General features: G+C 43.5%; 1 protein-coding gene across 1 annotated transcript; it reads left to right on the top strand.

Moving 5' to 3' along the window:
• The first annotated feature begins 6,817 nt into the window (after window positions 1-6,817).
• LOC103302186 (elongation factor 1-alpha 1-like) lies at window positions 6,818-8,244 on the top strand. Its single transcript, XM_054720989.1, is given in 3 exon segments — window positions 6,818-7,728; window positions 7,731-8,161; window positions 8,164-8,244. Coding segments are annotated over 3 exon segments (1,371 nt in total). The 5' UTR covers window positions 6,818-6,869.
• The last annotated feature ends 6,888 nt before the right edge of the window (window positions 8,245-15,132 follow it).

Genomic DNA, 15,132 nt, shown 5'->3' with positions numbered 1-15,132 from the left:
ATCGATGAGAGAGAAACATCGATCAGCTGCCTCTTGCACACCCCCTACTGGGGATGTGCCCGCAACCAAGGTACCTGCCCTTGACCGGAATCAAACCTGGGACCCTTGAGTCCGCAGGCCGACGCTCTATTCACTGAGCCAAACCGGTTTCGGCCTTACTGATGTTTTTAAAGGGTTTCCCCATTCCATAAGTACACTTAAGTTAACCTCTCTCTTATTATTTACTAGTAGCCCGTTTGCACGAAGATTCGTGCAATAGACCTTCATTCACCTGGCTGCCTGCACCAGTTTTCTGCCAGCACCGGGGACCCAGGCCTTGGCTGTGGCCACTGCCCTCTACCTTCTTTCAGGGTCCGGGCTTGGCCCTGGGCGGTGGCCTTGGGCTCAGCTGCACCCAGCGTCCCTGCGACCCGATTGCAGGAGCAGACCCCCAGGGCTCGGCCGCACCGCACCCCATCCGGGTCCCTGCTCCGATTGGAGCAGGCACCCGGCTGGCGCCCAAGGCCCGGAAAGCCCCGGGCGGCTTTCCGGTCCTTGGGCTCGGCCGCACCGCACCCCAGCCGGGTCCCTGCTCCGATCGGAGCAGGCACCCGGCTGGCGCCCAAGGCCCGGAAAGCCCCGGGCGGCTTTCCGGTCCTTGGGCTCCGCCGCACCGCACCCCAGCCGGGTCCCTGCTCCGATCGGAGCAGGCACCCGGCTGGCGCCCAAGGCCCGGAAAGCCCCGGGCGGCTTTCCGGTCCTTGGGCTCGGCCGCACCGCACCCCAGCCGGGTCCCTGCTCCGATCGGAGCAGGCACCCGGCTGGCGCCCAAGGCCCGGAAAGCCCCGGGCGGCTTTCCGGTCCTTGGGCTCGGCCGCACCGCACCCCAGCCGGGTCCCTGCTCCGATCGGAGCAGGCACCCGGCTGGCGCCCAAGGCCCGGAAAGCCCCGGGCGGCTTTCCGGTCCTTGGGCTCCGCCGCACCGCACCCCAGCCGGGTTCCTGCTCCGATCGCAGCACGCACCCGGCTGGCGCCCAAGGCCCGGAAAGCCCCGGGCGGCTTTCCGGTCCTTGGGCTCGGCCGCACCGCACCCCAGCCGGGTCCCTGCAATCGGAGCAGGCGCCCGGAAAGCCACCGGCCCCAGCGTCCCTGTAAGGGTTTCCTGGTGGGCGTGGTTGATGGGCATGGCTTGGTTGGTGGGCGTGGCTTGGGCGTAGCGAAGGTGCGGTCAATTTGCATATTTGTCTATTATAAGGTAAGATTCCTAGACTTTTGTTGTTGTTTTTACATCTAAATGTTTAACCCATCTGGATCTCTTTACAGGATTAGGAAAACTTATATCATCCTATGTTAATTATCTCAATAGCATTTCTTCCTTTTATCATTAAATTGTGAAATATAACACATCTATGGAAAAGTGCATAGACCATAAGTGAATAATTATAAAATAAATACCCATGTAACATGTAACAAACCGAGGTTAAGAAACAGAAATTTGCAAACTCCTGTTCCCCCTCTGATGATTGTTTTATTAATCACAAAATCCTCTCTTCTCACCAGAGGTAATCACTATCCTAAATTTTACTGTAATTATTTCCTTGCTTCTCTTTATAGTTTTTTACCTGTATCTGCATTCCTAACCATTTACTTTTGCCTATGATTTAACTTTATATAAATTAATCACACTGATTTTACTTATTTGATCTTTCTTACAGCATTCAAATTACGTTAATAAACACCATTCATGTTTTTATGTATAGATCTGGTTCATTCATTCTTATTGCATATATTATATCATTGCATGAATATAACATATAATGCATTTATTCATTTTAATCATTATGGATATCATTTTCCAATTTTTGGCTACTTATAAATAATGCTATCGTTAACAAATTTGTACATCTCTGACAGGTACATATTGGAAGTGGAATTCCTGAGTCATAGGTATCCATATTTTCACCTTTAGTAGATAATGACAAAAGGTTTTCCAAAGTGATTGCATCAATTTACATTCCCACCAGCATATTTTTTTAAAATTTTCAGCCATCATCTACTGTTGGCTTGATCATCACTCTTTTTATTTTCTTTTAATATATTTTTATTGATTTCAGAGAGGAAGGGAGAGGGAGAGAGAAACATCAGTGATGAGAGAGAATCATCAATTGGATGCCTCCTGCACGCCCCCCACCTGGGACCGAGCTCACAACCCAGGCATGCGCCCTTGACCAGAATCAAACCTGCGACCCTTCAGTCCTCAGGCCAAGCTCTATCCACTGAGCCAAACTGGCTAGGGCCCCATCAGCATATTTTTATCTGGATATGAGTTATTTGTGAGTTATATGTGCGGCAAATACCTCTCTCACTGGATGGCTTAATTTTTAAATTTTGTCATAGTATTTTTTTTAAACCTTTTATTATGGAATATTCCAAATATATTCAAAAGTTGTTTGGAAAAATATAATGTAATCTGATGTACTCACCACTAAGCTACAATAATTTCCAACTCATGGTAAATCTGTTTCTATTCCACCCCCTCCTTTCTTACCATATTGTACTTTTAATCTTTTATTTTTTATTTAAGTACTAGAGGCCTGATGCACAAAGATTTGTGCAAGAATTGACCTTCCTTCCCCTGGCTACCAGCACCACCTTCGCTCCAGCTGAAGCCACCTTTCCACCTTCGCTCCGGCCAGAGCCGCCTTCCGTCTCTCACCTTGTCGTATTAATTTGCATATTCCCTCCTTATTGGTTGTGGGTGCCGCCATCTTTGTCACAGTTACGGTCAATTTGCATATTCTGTCTTTATTAGATAGGATAATTGCTATATAATATTATATTAGTTTAAGGTGTATAATATAATGATTTGACATTTACATACCTTACAATGTGATCAACACATTAAGTCTAGTAATCATCTGTCACTGTGCAAACTTATCAAAATATTATTGACTATATACCCCTTCAACCTTTCACTATCTCCACATGCCCCTCCCCTCTGACAACCATCTGTTTGATCTTTGTTTCTATGAGTCTGTTTTTGCTTTATTTTGTTGTTTTTTAGATTATACATGTAAGTGAAACCATATGGTATTTGTCTTTCTCTGTCTGACTTATTTCACTATTATAATTTTTTTTAATTTACTGGCACTGGTTAATAAAATTACATAGGTTTCACAGGTGCAATTCTATAATACATCATCTATATATCCTATTGTGTATTCACCACCCTAAGACAAGTCTCCTTCCATAACCATTTATCCCCCCTTCATCCTCCTCTACCTCTCCAACCACTTTTTCCCTCTGATAATCACCATACTGTTGTCTGTCTAAGAGGGTTTTTTTTCTTAATCCTTTCACCCTTTTCACCAGCCCTGCTACCCCATCCCCTCTGCCACCTGCCAGTCTGTTCTCTCTATCTTAAGTCTCTTTCTATTTTGTTTGTTTATTTTGTTCATTAGATTCCACATATAGGTGAGAACATATGGTATTTGTCTTTCTTTTTTTAATTATTATACTAGAAGCCTGGTGCATGAAATTCATGCACAGGTGCGGTCCCTAGGCCTGGCCAGCAATCAAAGTGTGAGCATCTGGCATGGAAGGGCAGGTCCCAGCTGACCTCTGGGCCCTGGGCAGCACCTGGGCCCCCTGGGCACCTGGCACCTGAGCATGGAGCTTCCCTGGTGCATGAGCCCTGGCATCCCGGGGGTGGTAGCAGAGGGAGTGAGAGTGAGCTCAGTGGACACCCCACATTCTCAATGCACCTCCATCCCGTCACCCCGCCAGGTAGCTGGTGAGTGGCCACAGCCCCCTGCCAGGGAGCCATGGGAGATTGGTTGCCACCACCCACCCCCAGTTCCCTGTCCCAGCCCAGGGCCTGGCCCTAATTGGGCAATCAAGGCCTGCCAGCCACTGGTTGCCATCTGCAGGGTGATCAGCAGGGTGATTGGTCCCCTGCTCGCACCCACATTGACCTGGCCCTGCCTGCTCACCTGCTCCACCATCCTGCCAGGGTCCCACTCTCATAGGGGCCATTGGAGCCTGCAGCACCTCCACTGCTGCCCGATGCCAGCGCCGTGTCGCTGATGCCCGCCATGTTCCACGCTACCCTCTGGTGGTCAGTGCACATCATAGTGAGCCATCGAACTTCTGGTCGAACGACCGCCTGAGGGGATAATTTGCATATTAGGCTTTTATTATATGGGATTTTATCATCCCTATATCCCTCTCCATCTTCCTGAACTCCCTCCCTGGTAATCACCACATAGTTGTCCATGTCCATGAGGGTTTATTTCTGTTTTTAAATTTTAAAAAAAATTTTTTTTATCATGGTTTTTTATTTTACATTGGTTTGAATGAGGATCTAATACCACACACACACATTACCCTTCCTTGATATGTCTCTTAGGTCTCTTAATCCAAAGTTAACCCATTCATCACTTTTAAATATATTTTTTTATTATAGAAAAAACATATATGTACATAACAGAAAATTTACCATTTTAACCATTTTAAGTGTACAGTTCAGTAATATTAGGTATATTCACACTGTTGTGCAACCATCACTACTATCCAACTACAGAACTTTCTTCATCTTCCCAAACTAAAACTCTATATCCATTAACAATAATTCCACATTTCTCCCTTCCCCCAGCCCTTGACAACCACTATTCTACTTTCTGTTTCTATGAATTTGCCTACTCTAGGTATCTCATAGCAGTGAAATCATACAATACTTCTCCTTTCATGCCTGGCTTATTTTGCTTAGCATAATATATTTAAGGTTTATATATGTTGTAGCATGTGTCAGAATTTCATTCCTTTTTAAGACTGAATTATATTCATATACACTTAGTGGCCAGATTATTATGATCTCTGAATGCATAATAATCTGGCCACTCAGTATATATATTAGAGGCCCGGTGCATGAATTCGTGCATGGGTGGGGTCCGGCCAGCCTGGCCAGGGGGAGGGGACATGGGCAGTTGGCCGGCCTGCCTGCTGGTTGAACTCCTGGTTGAGGGGACAATTTGCATATTAGCCTTTTATTGTATAGGATATACACCGAGCGGCCAGATTATTATGCATTCAGAGATCATAATAATCTGGCCACTCAATGTATTTTCTATAGTTTGAATGTACCATACATTACTCAAACCATTCCCCTGTTAATTAACATTCAAATAATTTCTATGTTTTTCCCATTTAAAGAAATTCTGCCTGCAATTAATATGCTTGTACAGATATCAAATTACTGGTATTTTTATTTCTATGAAATAGATTCTGGAAAGTAAGAATTATTAATAAAAAAGTATGTGTTCTCTTACATTTCCTAGCCTCCTTTGCACATATGTTGGGGTTATCAAATGTAATATAAGACACTTCTAATGCTTATAAACAAGGCTGGGTGGTCTCTCCACTCTCCTTTCAGTAACCTTGGAAACCTGTGTACTATCTGGAACACATGACTGTGAGATTAATGCAAGCTAGAAACCTGAATAATCAATGGAGCAGAGCCACACAAAAGAGCCAGTAACTCTCATTGAACTATGACATGAAGGAGTAATAAATTGTTCTAAAGCCACTGAGCAAGCCTCTTTCATCTTAATGTGCTGCTTTAACCACACCTCCAATTTCAATTCTCTGCCAACAATTAAACACAATTTGACGTATATCTATTTAGAAATTATATATTTCTGTTTTGAATTTTAACTAAATATTATATTTATTGTCATATTTTTACTTAACAATATTCCTAAAGATGCTTCAATATAAGAATCTCATTCTTTTTAATAACTGTAGTATTTTTAAAAATATATATTTTTATTGATTTCAGAGAGGAAGTGAGAAGGAGAGTGAGATAGAAACATAAATGATGAGAGAGAATCATTGATAGGCTGCCTCCTATGTGCCCCTTACTGGAGATCAAGCCCGCAACCCGGGCATGTGCCCTTGACCACAATCGAACCCAGGACCCTTCAGTCCGCAGGCCGACACTCTAACCCCTGAGCCAAACCAGCTAGGGCGTGGCTGTAGTCTTTTTTGATACAGGTTGACCACAGTTTATTTGCCCTTTCCCTTGTGATGACTTAGGCTATTTTCAATATTTTGGCTCTTACATACAATGCCACAATAGACATCAATCTATGCTTTCCTGTGCATGTGTGTACCTATATTTCTATGGTAATACAAAACAGTGGAAGTGTTTGCTCATATGGTATGTACATATTTTACTGGTTTGTTTATTTACCACACTATAAGCCATAAACATACCCATCACTTCCAAAGTCCTGATGCATATTGATACAAAAATCCTCAACAACATACTAGAAAACTAAGCCAGCAGCATATTAAAGAAAACTTTACATCATGATGAATTGGAAATTATTCACAAATATGCAAGGAGCGATTCAACATATAAAAATTACATTAATATAAGAAAATGAAAAATACATCATTATTTTAATTGATGCAGAAAAACCATTTGACAAACTCAACAGTCTTTCATGATAAAAAAAAAACAACACACACTAAAAAACTAGGAACATAAGAGAATTGTCTCAACATAATAAAGGGTATTTATGAAAAAGTCAATGCTAAATGATACTCAATATGTGAAAGATGGAAAGCTTTCCACGTAAAATCAGGAACAAGACAAGGATACCTGCTTTCACCACTATTGTACCGAAATTTCTAGTCAGAGAAATTAAGCAAGAAAAAGTAATTAATCAAATCTAGGATCCCCATCAAGTTGGTGCCGCAGGTAAATGCAGTACTACTAGAATCCTCCAACAACCACATCAAAATTAAAATGAAACTACAGCTTTTTCACAATGGGTTTGCCGCCAGAACACAGGTGTCGTGAAAACCACCATGAACTCAAACCCAAGATGGGAAAGGAAAAGACTCACATCAACATCGTCGTCATTGGACACATAGATTCCGGCAAGTCTGCCACTACTGGCCATCTGATCTACAAATGTGGTGGGATCGACAAAAGAACCACAGAGAAATTTGAGAAGGAGGCTGCTGAGATGGGGAAGGGCTCCTTCAAGTATGCCTGGGTCTTGGATAAACAGAAAGCTGAACGGGAGCGAGGTATCACCATTGATATCTCCCTGTGGAAATTCAAGACCAGCAAGTATTATGTGACCATCATTGATGCCCCAGGGCACAGAGACTTCATCAACAACATGATCACAGGCACATCTCAGGCTGACGGTGCTGTCCTGATTGTTGCTGCTGGTGTTGGTGAATCTGAAGCAGGCATCTCCAAGAATGGACAGACCCGTGAGCATGCCCTTCTGGCCTACACGCTGGGTGTGAAACAGCTGATTGTTGGTGTTAACAAAATGGATTCCACTGAGCCACCCTACAGCCAGAAAAGATACGAGGAAATTGTTAAAGAAGTCAGCACGTACATTAAGAAAATTGGCTACAACCCTCACATAGTAGCATTTCTGCCAATTTCTGGTTGGAATGGTGACAACATGCTGGAGCCAAGTGCTAATATGCCTTGGTTCAAGGGATGCAAGGTCACCCGTAAAGATGGCAGTGCCAGTGGAACCACACCGGTTGAAGCTCTGGATTGCATCCTGCCACCAACTCGTCCAACAGACAAGCCCCTGCGTCTGCCCCTCCAGGATGTCTACAAATTTGGTGGTATTGGTACTGTCCCTGTGGGCCGAGTGGAGACTGGAGTTCTCAAGCCCAGCATGGTGATCACCTTTGCTCCAATCATTGTTACAACTAAGTAAAGTCTGTTGAAATGCACCATGAAGCTTTGAGTGAAGCTCTTCCTGGGGACAATGTGGGTTTCAACGTCAAGAACGTGTCTGTCAAAGATGTTCGCCGTGGCAGTGTGGCTGGTGACAGCAACAAGGACCCACCAGTGGAAGCAGCTGGCTTCACAGCTCAGGTGATTATCCTGAACCACCAAGGCCCCGTCAGTGCTGGGTGTGCACCTGTGCTGGCTGGTCACACGGCTCACATTGCTTGCAAATTTGCTGAGCCGAAGGAGAAGATCGATCGTCGTTCTGGGAAAAAGCTGGAAGATGGCCCCAAGTTTTTGAAATCTGGTGATGCCGCCATCGTTGATATGATTCCTGGCAAGCCCACGTGTGGTGAGAGCTTCTCTGACTGCCCTCCTCTGGGCCATTTCGCTGCTCGTGACAAGAGACAGACAGTTGCTGTGGGTGTCATCAAAGCAGTGGACAAGAAGGCAGCTGGAGCTGGCCAAGTCACCAAGCCTGCCCAGAAAGCTAAATTAATATTATTCCCAACTCCTGCCACCCCCAGTCTTGATCAGTGGTGGAAGAACGGTCTCAGAACTGTTTGTCTCAATTGGCCATTTAAGTTTAATAGTAAAAGACTGGTTAATGATTACAATGCATCGTAAAACCTTCAGAAGGAAAGGAGAATGTTTTGTGGACCATTTGGTTCTTTTGTGTGTGTGGAAGTTTTTAAGTTATTAGTTTTTAAAATCAGTACTTTTTAATGGAAACAACATGACTAAAAATCTGTCACAGAATTTTGAGACCCATTAAAATAACAAAGTTTAATGAGAAAAATAAAATAAAATGAAACTACAGAACAACCATCATTCAGAACTGTCTAAAATATAACCAAACAGAAATCCAATAACTAAGAATATAAAAAAGAGCCCAGATGGCATGGCTCAGTGGTTGAGAGTTGACCTATGAACCAAGAGGTCACGGTTCGATTCCCGGTCAGGACACATGCCGGGTTGCAGGCTCTATCCCCAACGTGGGGCAAACAGGAGGCAGCCAATCAATGATTCTCTCTCATCATTGATGTTTCTACCTCTCTCTCCCTCACCCATTCTCTCTGAAATCAATAAAAATATATTTTTAAAAATAATATAAAAATCGAGAGGGATAGCCCTGGCTGGTGTGGCTCAGTTGGTTGGGCATTGTCCCATGAACCAAGAGGCTGCCAGTTTCATTTATGGTCAGGGCACATGCTCAGGTTTCAGGCTTGATTCCCAGGAGGGAGTATGCAGGAGGCAGCCAATTGATGTTTGGCTCTCATATTAATATTTCTCTCTCTCCCTCTCTCTTCCTTCCTCTCTCTCTAAAAGTCAATTAAAATATATATATTTTTTAAATTGAGAGGGATATCTCAGCTGCAGAGTTTCCCTCATTATGAGTGAGAGGTCCCAGCCCCACACCAGGGCCGCAGGCCCCCCCAGTCCAGAGGGGTGCCAGCAAGAGAAATCCCCGTAACCTGGCTATAAAAACCACTGTGTATTGTAGCTGAGTGAGACAGAGAGCTGCTGGATTCCCAGATGGTCCTTTCAAAGGGTCCACACACTTACCTGGACTCCCTCCCTCTGAATTACAGGGCTCAGGCAGTAGCTTGAAAGACACCAAGGACATACAGGGGGAAACGGAATTATCTGGCATTTTGGCAAGAGCTGGGGCGGAGACAGCTTTCACTGAGACAGAAGTGCTGGAAGAGACCATTGTGCCTTTACTGAGCCCTTCCCCCACAGAGCCAGGAGGTGGGCACCATATCTAAGTCTCCATTAACCTGCCTAACACTGTTTACCCCACCCTGGTCATTCCCTGAGATCCTACCCCACCCAACTTATGGGCTCACCCAAGCTACTTCTAGTGGCTTTTCCATACTAATGGCCTGTCTTGGCTCATTCTTCAGACTTTTCTAAAATCTGTCAAACAAGCAGCATATGGCCTGGAAGGGGTGCCCCATACCTCTTGCTAAGTGTCCCCAGGCCTGGCACTAGTGGCAACCAGCCTTGGTTCACAACTTGGCCTCTCCTGGGCATCTCTACACCCAGCACAAGTAGCATTCACTTGTAGATCACTTTGTAGCTCATGCCCTGTGGTCCCAGGCAGGACACAGGTGGCAGCTGACCTTGGCCTGCACCACCAGGAGGCCCCAGAGCCACTTCCACAAGTCACACAATCAAGGAATAGAAAGAGTAGCCATCAGAGCCCAGCTGAAGTAAGTCCTGCTCAATGGGGTGGGCCCCTGCACAGCTGATCCTCCATAGTGGTTGCAGTTAGTTCTTTTTTTTTTTTTTTTTTTTTAAATATATTTTATTGATTTTTTACAGAGAGGAAGAGAGAGAGATAGAGAGTTAGAAACATCGATGAGAGAGAAACATCGATCAGCTGCCTCTTGCACACCCCCTACTGGGGATGTGCCCGCAACCAAGGTACATGCCCTTGACCGGAATCGAACCTGGGACCCTTGAGTCCGCAGGCCAACGCTCTATCCACTGAGCCAAACCGGTTTTGGCGAGTTAGTTCTTAAAGCCAATCAGCCTGGGGGTAAACCCCTCGCATTGACATGCCAATAGCAATCAAAGTTCAAGTACAACAGAAGGGTGTACACAGCACACATGGTGGAGCCCACCTGGAGTGCCTAGCTTAGATTATCAGGGAGGCTGTGCCACTGGACCCCACAGAACACCTACTACAAAAGGCCATTCTACTAAGCCCAGGAGACATAGCAGCTCTACCTAATACATAGAAACAAACACAGGGAGGCTGCCAAAAAGAGGAGACAAAGAAACATCTCCCAAATGAAAGAACAGAACAAAACTCCAGAAAAAGAACTAAACAGAACAGACAGAGGCAAGCAATCTACTAGATGCAATCTACAGAGTTCAAAACACTGGTTATAAGGATGCTCAATGAACTTAGGTGAAGAGTAGATGAACTTAGTGAAAACTTCAACAAAGAGATGAGAAACATAAAAACGGAACTAGAAAACATAATAAAGAACCAGTCAGAATACATGAAATGAAATGAAGAATATATTACAAGGAGATTAAAAATGGCAGCAGAGTAAGTGGATGCTACACAGACATGCTTCGAGGATCAAACTGTAATTACAACTAAAATACAAAAAAATACATCCTGAATAATCAACTGAAGACTAGCTGGAGAGAACCCTGATAACCAAGGTCGGAAAGTGGAGACCGCATAGAGACTATTAGGAAGGGCGGAGGCGCGAAAGGGCTGGCTGGGATCCCACAGACAGCAACTGAAGTTCTGGAGAGATATCTTAGCTGTGGGAGGTTACCACTGAGAACTCTGGGGCCCCCCAGCAGAGAGCACCAGAACTGAGAAAGGTGCTCATATAACATCTGCTTGTGAAAAGCAGGATTGCTGTTTTCCAGGGAGAGACAGCTGGCTGGAAATGCAATCACTGTCTTAAAGGACTAACATACAGAATTTCATGTGCAGCCACTCACCTTGGGCTCCAGCAGAGGGAGGGTGGTGAACTGGAGTTGTGTGAGCAGAATCCAGGGTTGGGTGCTATGACATTGTATTAAGCAACATATTCTTTATATATATATATATAATTTCATTGATTTCAGAGAGGAAGGGAGAGGGAGAAATAGAAACATCAATGATGAGAGAGAATCATGGATCAGCTGCCTCGTATATGCCCCCCCCCCCCACTGGGGATCAAATCGGAAACCTGGGCATGTGCCTTGATGGGGAATCAAATCAGTGACCTCCCAGTTCCTAGGTCGACACTCAAGCACTGAGCCACACCAGTCGGGCAAGCAACAGATTGTTAAAAATAACACCAAAAGCGTGAGGAAAAATGCAATAAAATAAAAGCATATAAACTGTGCTTCATCAAAATTAAAAACTTTTGTGCATCAAAAACACTATTAAGAAAGTGAAAAAACAACCTAGCAAAGGGTCAATATTTATAATTCATATCCTATATAATAAAGAGGTAATATTCAAATTGACCCTCATGCCCTCACAAGATGGCTGCCTACAACCAGGCCAGCAGGGGAGTTAGTGAGGAACGATCAAACGACTGAACAGCAGGCTACATGGGGCGACCAGGCTGGCGGGGGGGGGCAGTTAGGGGCAATCAGGCCAGTGGGGGGGTTCAGTTAGGGGTGACCAGGCCAGCAGGGGGGCAGTTAGGGGCAATCAGGCCAGCAGAGGGGGACAGTTGGGGGCAACCAGGCCAGCAGGAGGGCAGTAAGGGGCGATTAGGCCAGCATGCAGGGGCAGTGAAGGGCGATCAGGCTGGCAGGGGGGGGCAGTTAGGGGCGACCAGGCAGGTGAGCTATTAGGAGCCAGCGGTCCAGGATTGTGAGAGGGATGCCAACAGTCAGATATCCCCTGAGGGGTCCCAGATTGGAGAGGGTGCAGGCTGGGCTGAGGGGACCCCTCCCCATGCACGAATTTCATGCACCAGGCCTCTAGTATCTAATAAGGGTCTACTATCCAAAATAAAGTACTCCTACAACTCAGCAACAAAATGACAAGCAACCCAATTAAAAAATTGGCAAAGAACCTTTCTGCAAAAAAATATGTATATTTGGCCAAAAGAAAGTAATATAAAAATACATTCAACATCATTAGTTATTAGGGAAATGCAAATTAAAACCACAAATTGGGACGATATTCTTGTTGAGTGTCCTTTATATGTGAGAAGTCACTGTTATTGTTGCCTTTGGAATTTTTTCTGTCTTTGTCCTTTAGCAATTTGATTATAAAATGTCTTAAGGTGGATCTCTTTTGTCTATTTTACTTGGAGTTGGTTAAGCTTCTTTGAAGTGTAGATTCACGTTTTTAATCACATTTGTTAAAAGTCTTTGGAAATTATTTCTATTTCATCTTGAGTCAGTTTCAGTAGTTCATGTTTTTTATATAAATGTGTTCATTTAATCTTAGCTATCAACTTTGTTGGCATACAATTGTTCATAATATTCCCTTATAGTTTATTTCTATTTCAGTAAAGTTGATTGTACTATCCCCTCTTTTATTCTTGATTTTAGTACTTTGCATTTTCTCTTTCTTTTCAATCTAGTTAAGGTCTGTCAATTTCATTTATCAAAGAACCAATTTCTGATAATGTTAATTTTCTTTACATTTTTCTCTTCTGTATTTCATTAATTTGTTCTGTAATTCTTATGATATCCTTCTGGTTCCTTTATGTTAGTTTGCTTTTCTTTTTCTACTTTTTAAAAGCACACCTGTCAGAATGGCTATCAACAAAACAGCAAACAACAACTGTTGGCAAGGTTGTGGAGAAAAGGGAACCCTCGTGCACTGATGATGGGAATGCAGACTGGTGCAGCCACTGTGGAAAACAGTATGGAGTTTCCTCAAAAAATTAAAAATGGAACTGCCATTTGACCCAGTGATCCCACTTCTAGGAATATATCCTAAGAAACCAGAAACACTCATCACAAAGAATATATGCACCCCTATTTTCATAGCAGCACAATTTACAATAGCTAAGAACTGGAAACAGCCTAAGTGCCCATCAGAAGATGAGTGGATAAAAAACTGTGGTACATCCACACAATGGAATACTATGCAGCAAAAAAATAAAGAGAGAGAGAGAGAGAGAGAGAGAGAGAGAGAGAGAGAGAGAGAGAGAGAGAGAGAAAGAAAGAAAGAAAGAAAGAAAGAAAGAAAGAAAGAAAGAAAGAAAGAAAGAAAGAGAGAACTCTTACCATTTGCAACAGCATGGGAGGACCTGGAGAGTATTATCCTGAGTGAAATAAGCCAGTCAGAGAAATATAGGTATCACATGATCTCACTCATATGTGGAATCCAATGAACCGAATAAACTGATGATCAAAAATAGACCCAGAGAGATAGAAGCATGAATAGACTGTTAAACCTCAGAGGGAAGACAGAGGAGGGTGGGTGGGAAGAGATTAACCAATGAACTTGTATGCATATATGCATAACCCATAGACACAGACAATGGGGTGGTGAGGGTCTGGGAGGGGGGATGGAAGCAGGTTGGAAGAGGTTAATGGGGGGGGGGGAAAGGAGGACCTATGTAAAACTTTCAATGATAAAGATTTATAAATAAATAAATAAATGCAAATCTGGGAAGTTTTCAGCCATTATTTTCCTTTGAATAATTTTCTACTAATTTTTTTTTCCTTTCCTTCAGATACTTGCATTGCACAAATTTTGGTTTATTTAAAGGTGTGTTGCATTTTCCTGAGTCTCTGATCACATTTCTTCATTCTGTTTTCTCCCTGTCCTTTTTTTTTCTTAAATATATTTTATTTATTTCAGAGAGGAAGGGAGAGTTAGAAACATCAATGATGAGAGAGAATCATTGATAGGCTGTCTCATGTGTGCCCCACACTGGGGATTGAACCCATAACCCGGCATGTGTCCTGACCGGGAATCGAACCGTGATCTCTTGGTTCATAGGTCAACACCCAACCACTGAGCCATGCCATCTGGGCTCTTTTCTATATTCTTAGTTGTTGGATTTCTGTTTGGCTATATTTTAGACAGTTCTGAATGATGGCTGTTCTGTATTTTCATTTTCTTTTTCTTTTTTTTGATTTTTTTTTTATTGAGGTATTATATGTGTACATATCTTACCATTACCCTCCCCCACCCCACACCCATTCATGCCCTCACCCCCCAGAGATTTGCGTCCATTGTTTATGCTTATATGCATGCATACAAGTCCTTCGTTTGATTTCATAACTCCCCCACCTCTCCCTAACTTTCACCCTGTAATTTGAAAGTCTGTTTGATGCTTTACTGTCTCTGTATATATCTTTTTGTTCATCACTTTATAATGTTCTTTACTATCCATAAATGAGTGAGATCATGTGATATTTTTCTTTCATTGACTGGCTTATTTCACTTAGCATTACGTTCTCCAATTCCATCCAGGTTGCTGCAAATGATGAGAATTCCTTCTTTTTTATGGCAGCATAGTATTCCATTGTGTAGATGTACCACAGTTTTCTGATCCAGTCATCCGCTGATGGGCACCTAGGCTGTTTCCAAATCTTAGCTATTGTAAATTGTGCTGCTATGAACATAGTGGTGCATATATCCTTTCTGATTGGTGTTTCTAGTTTCTTCGGATATATTCCCAGGAGTGGGATTACTGGGTCAAATGGGAGTTCCATTTTCAGTTTTTTGAGGAAACTCCATACTGTTCTCCACAGTGGCTGCACCAGTCTGCATTCCCACCAGCAGTGCACGAGGGTTCCTTTTTCTCCGCATCCTCGCCAACACTTGTCGTTTGTTGATTTGTTGATGATAGCCATTCTGACAGGTGTGAGATGGTACCGCATTGTTGTTTTGATTTGCATCTCTCGGATAATAAGTGACTTTGAACATGTTTTCATGTGTC

Source organism: Eptesicus fuscus, chromosome 1 (genome assembly GCF_027574615.1).
Source record: "Eptesicus fuscus isolate TK198812 chromosome 1, DD_ASM_mEF_20220401, whole genome shotgun sequence".
Lineage (NCBI taxonomy): Eukaryota > Metazoa > Chordata > Mammalia > Chiroptera > Vespertilionidae > Eptesicus > Eptesicus fuscus.
This window is presented reverse-complemented; position numbering and strand designations above follow the sequence as displayed.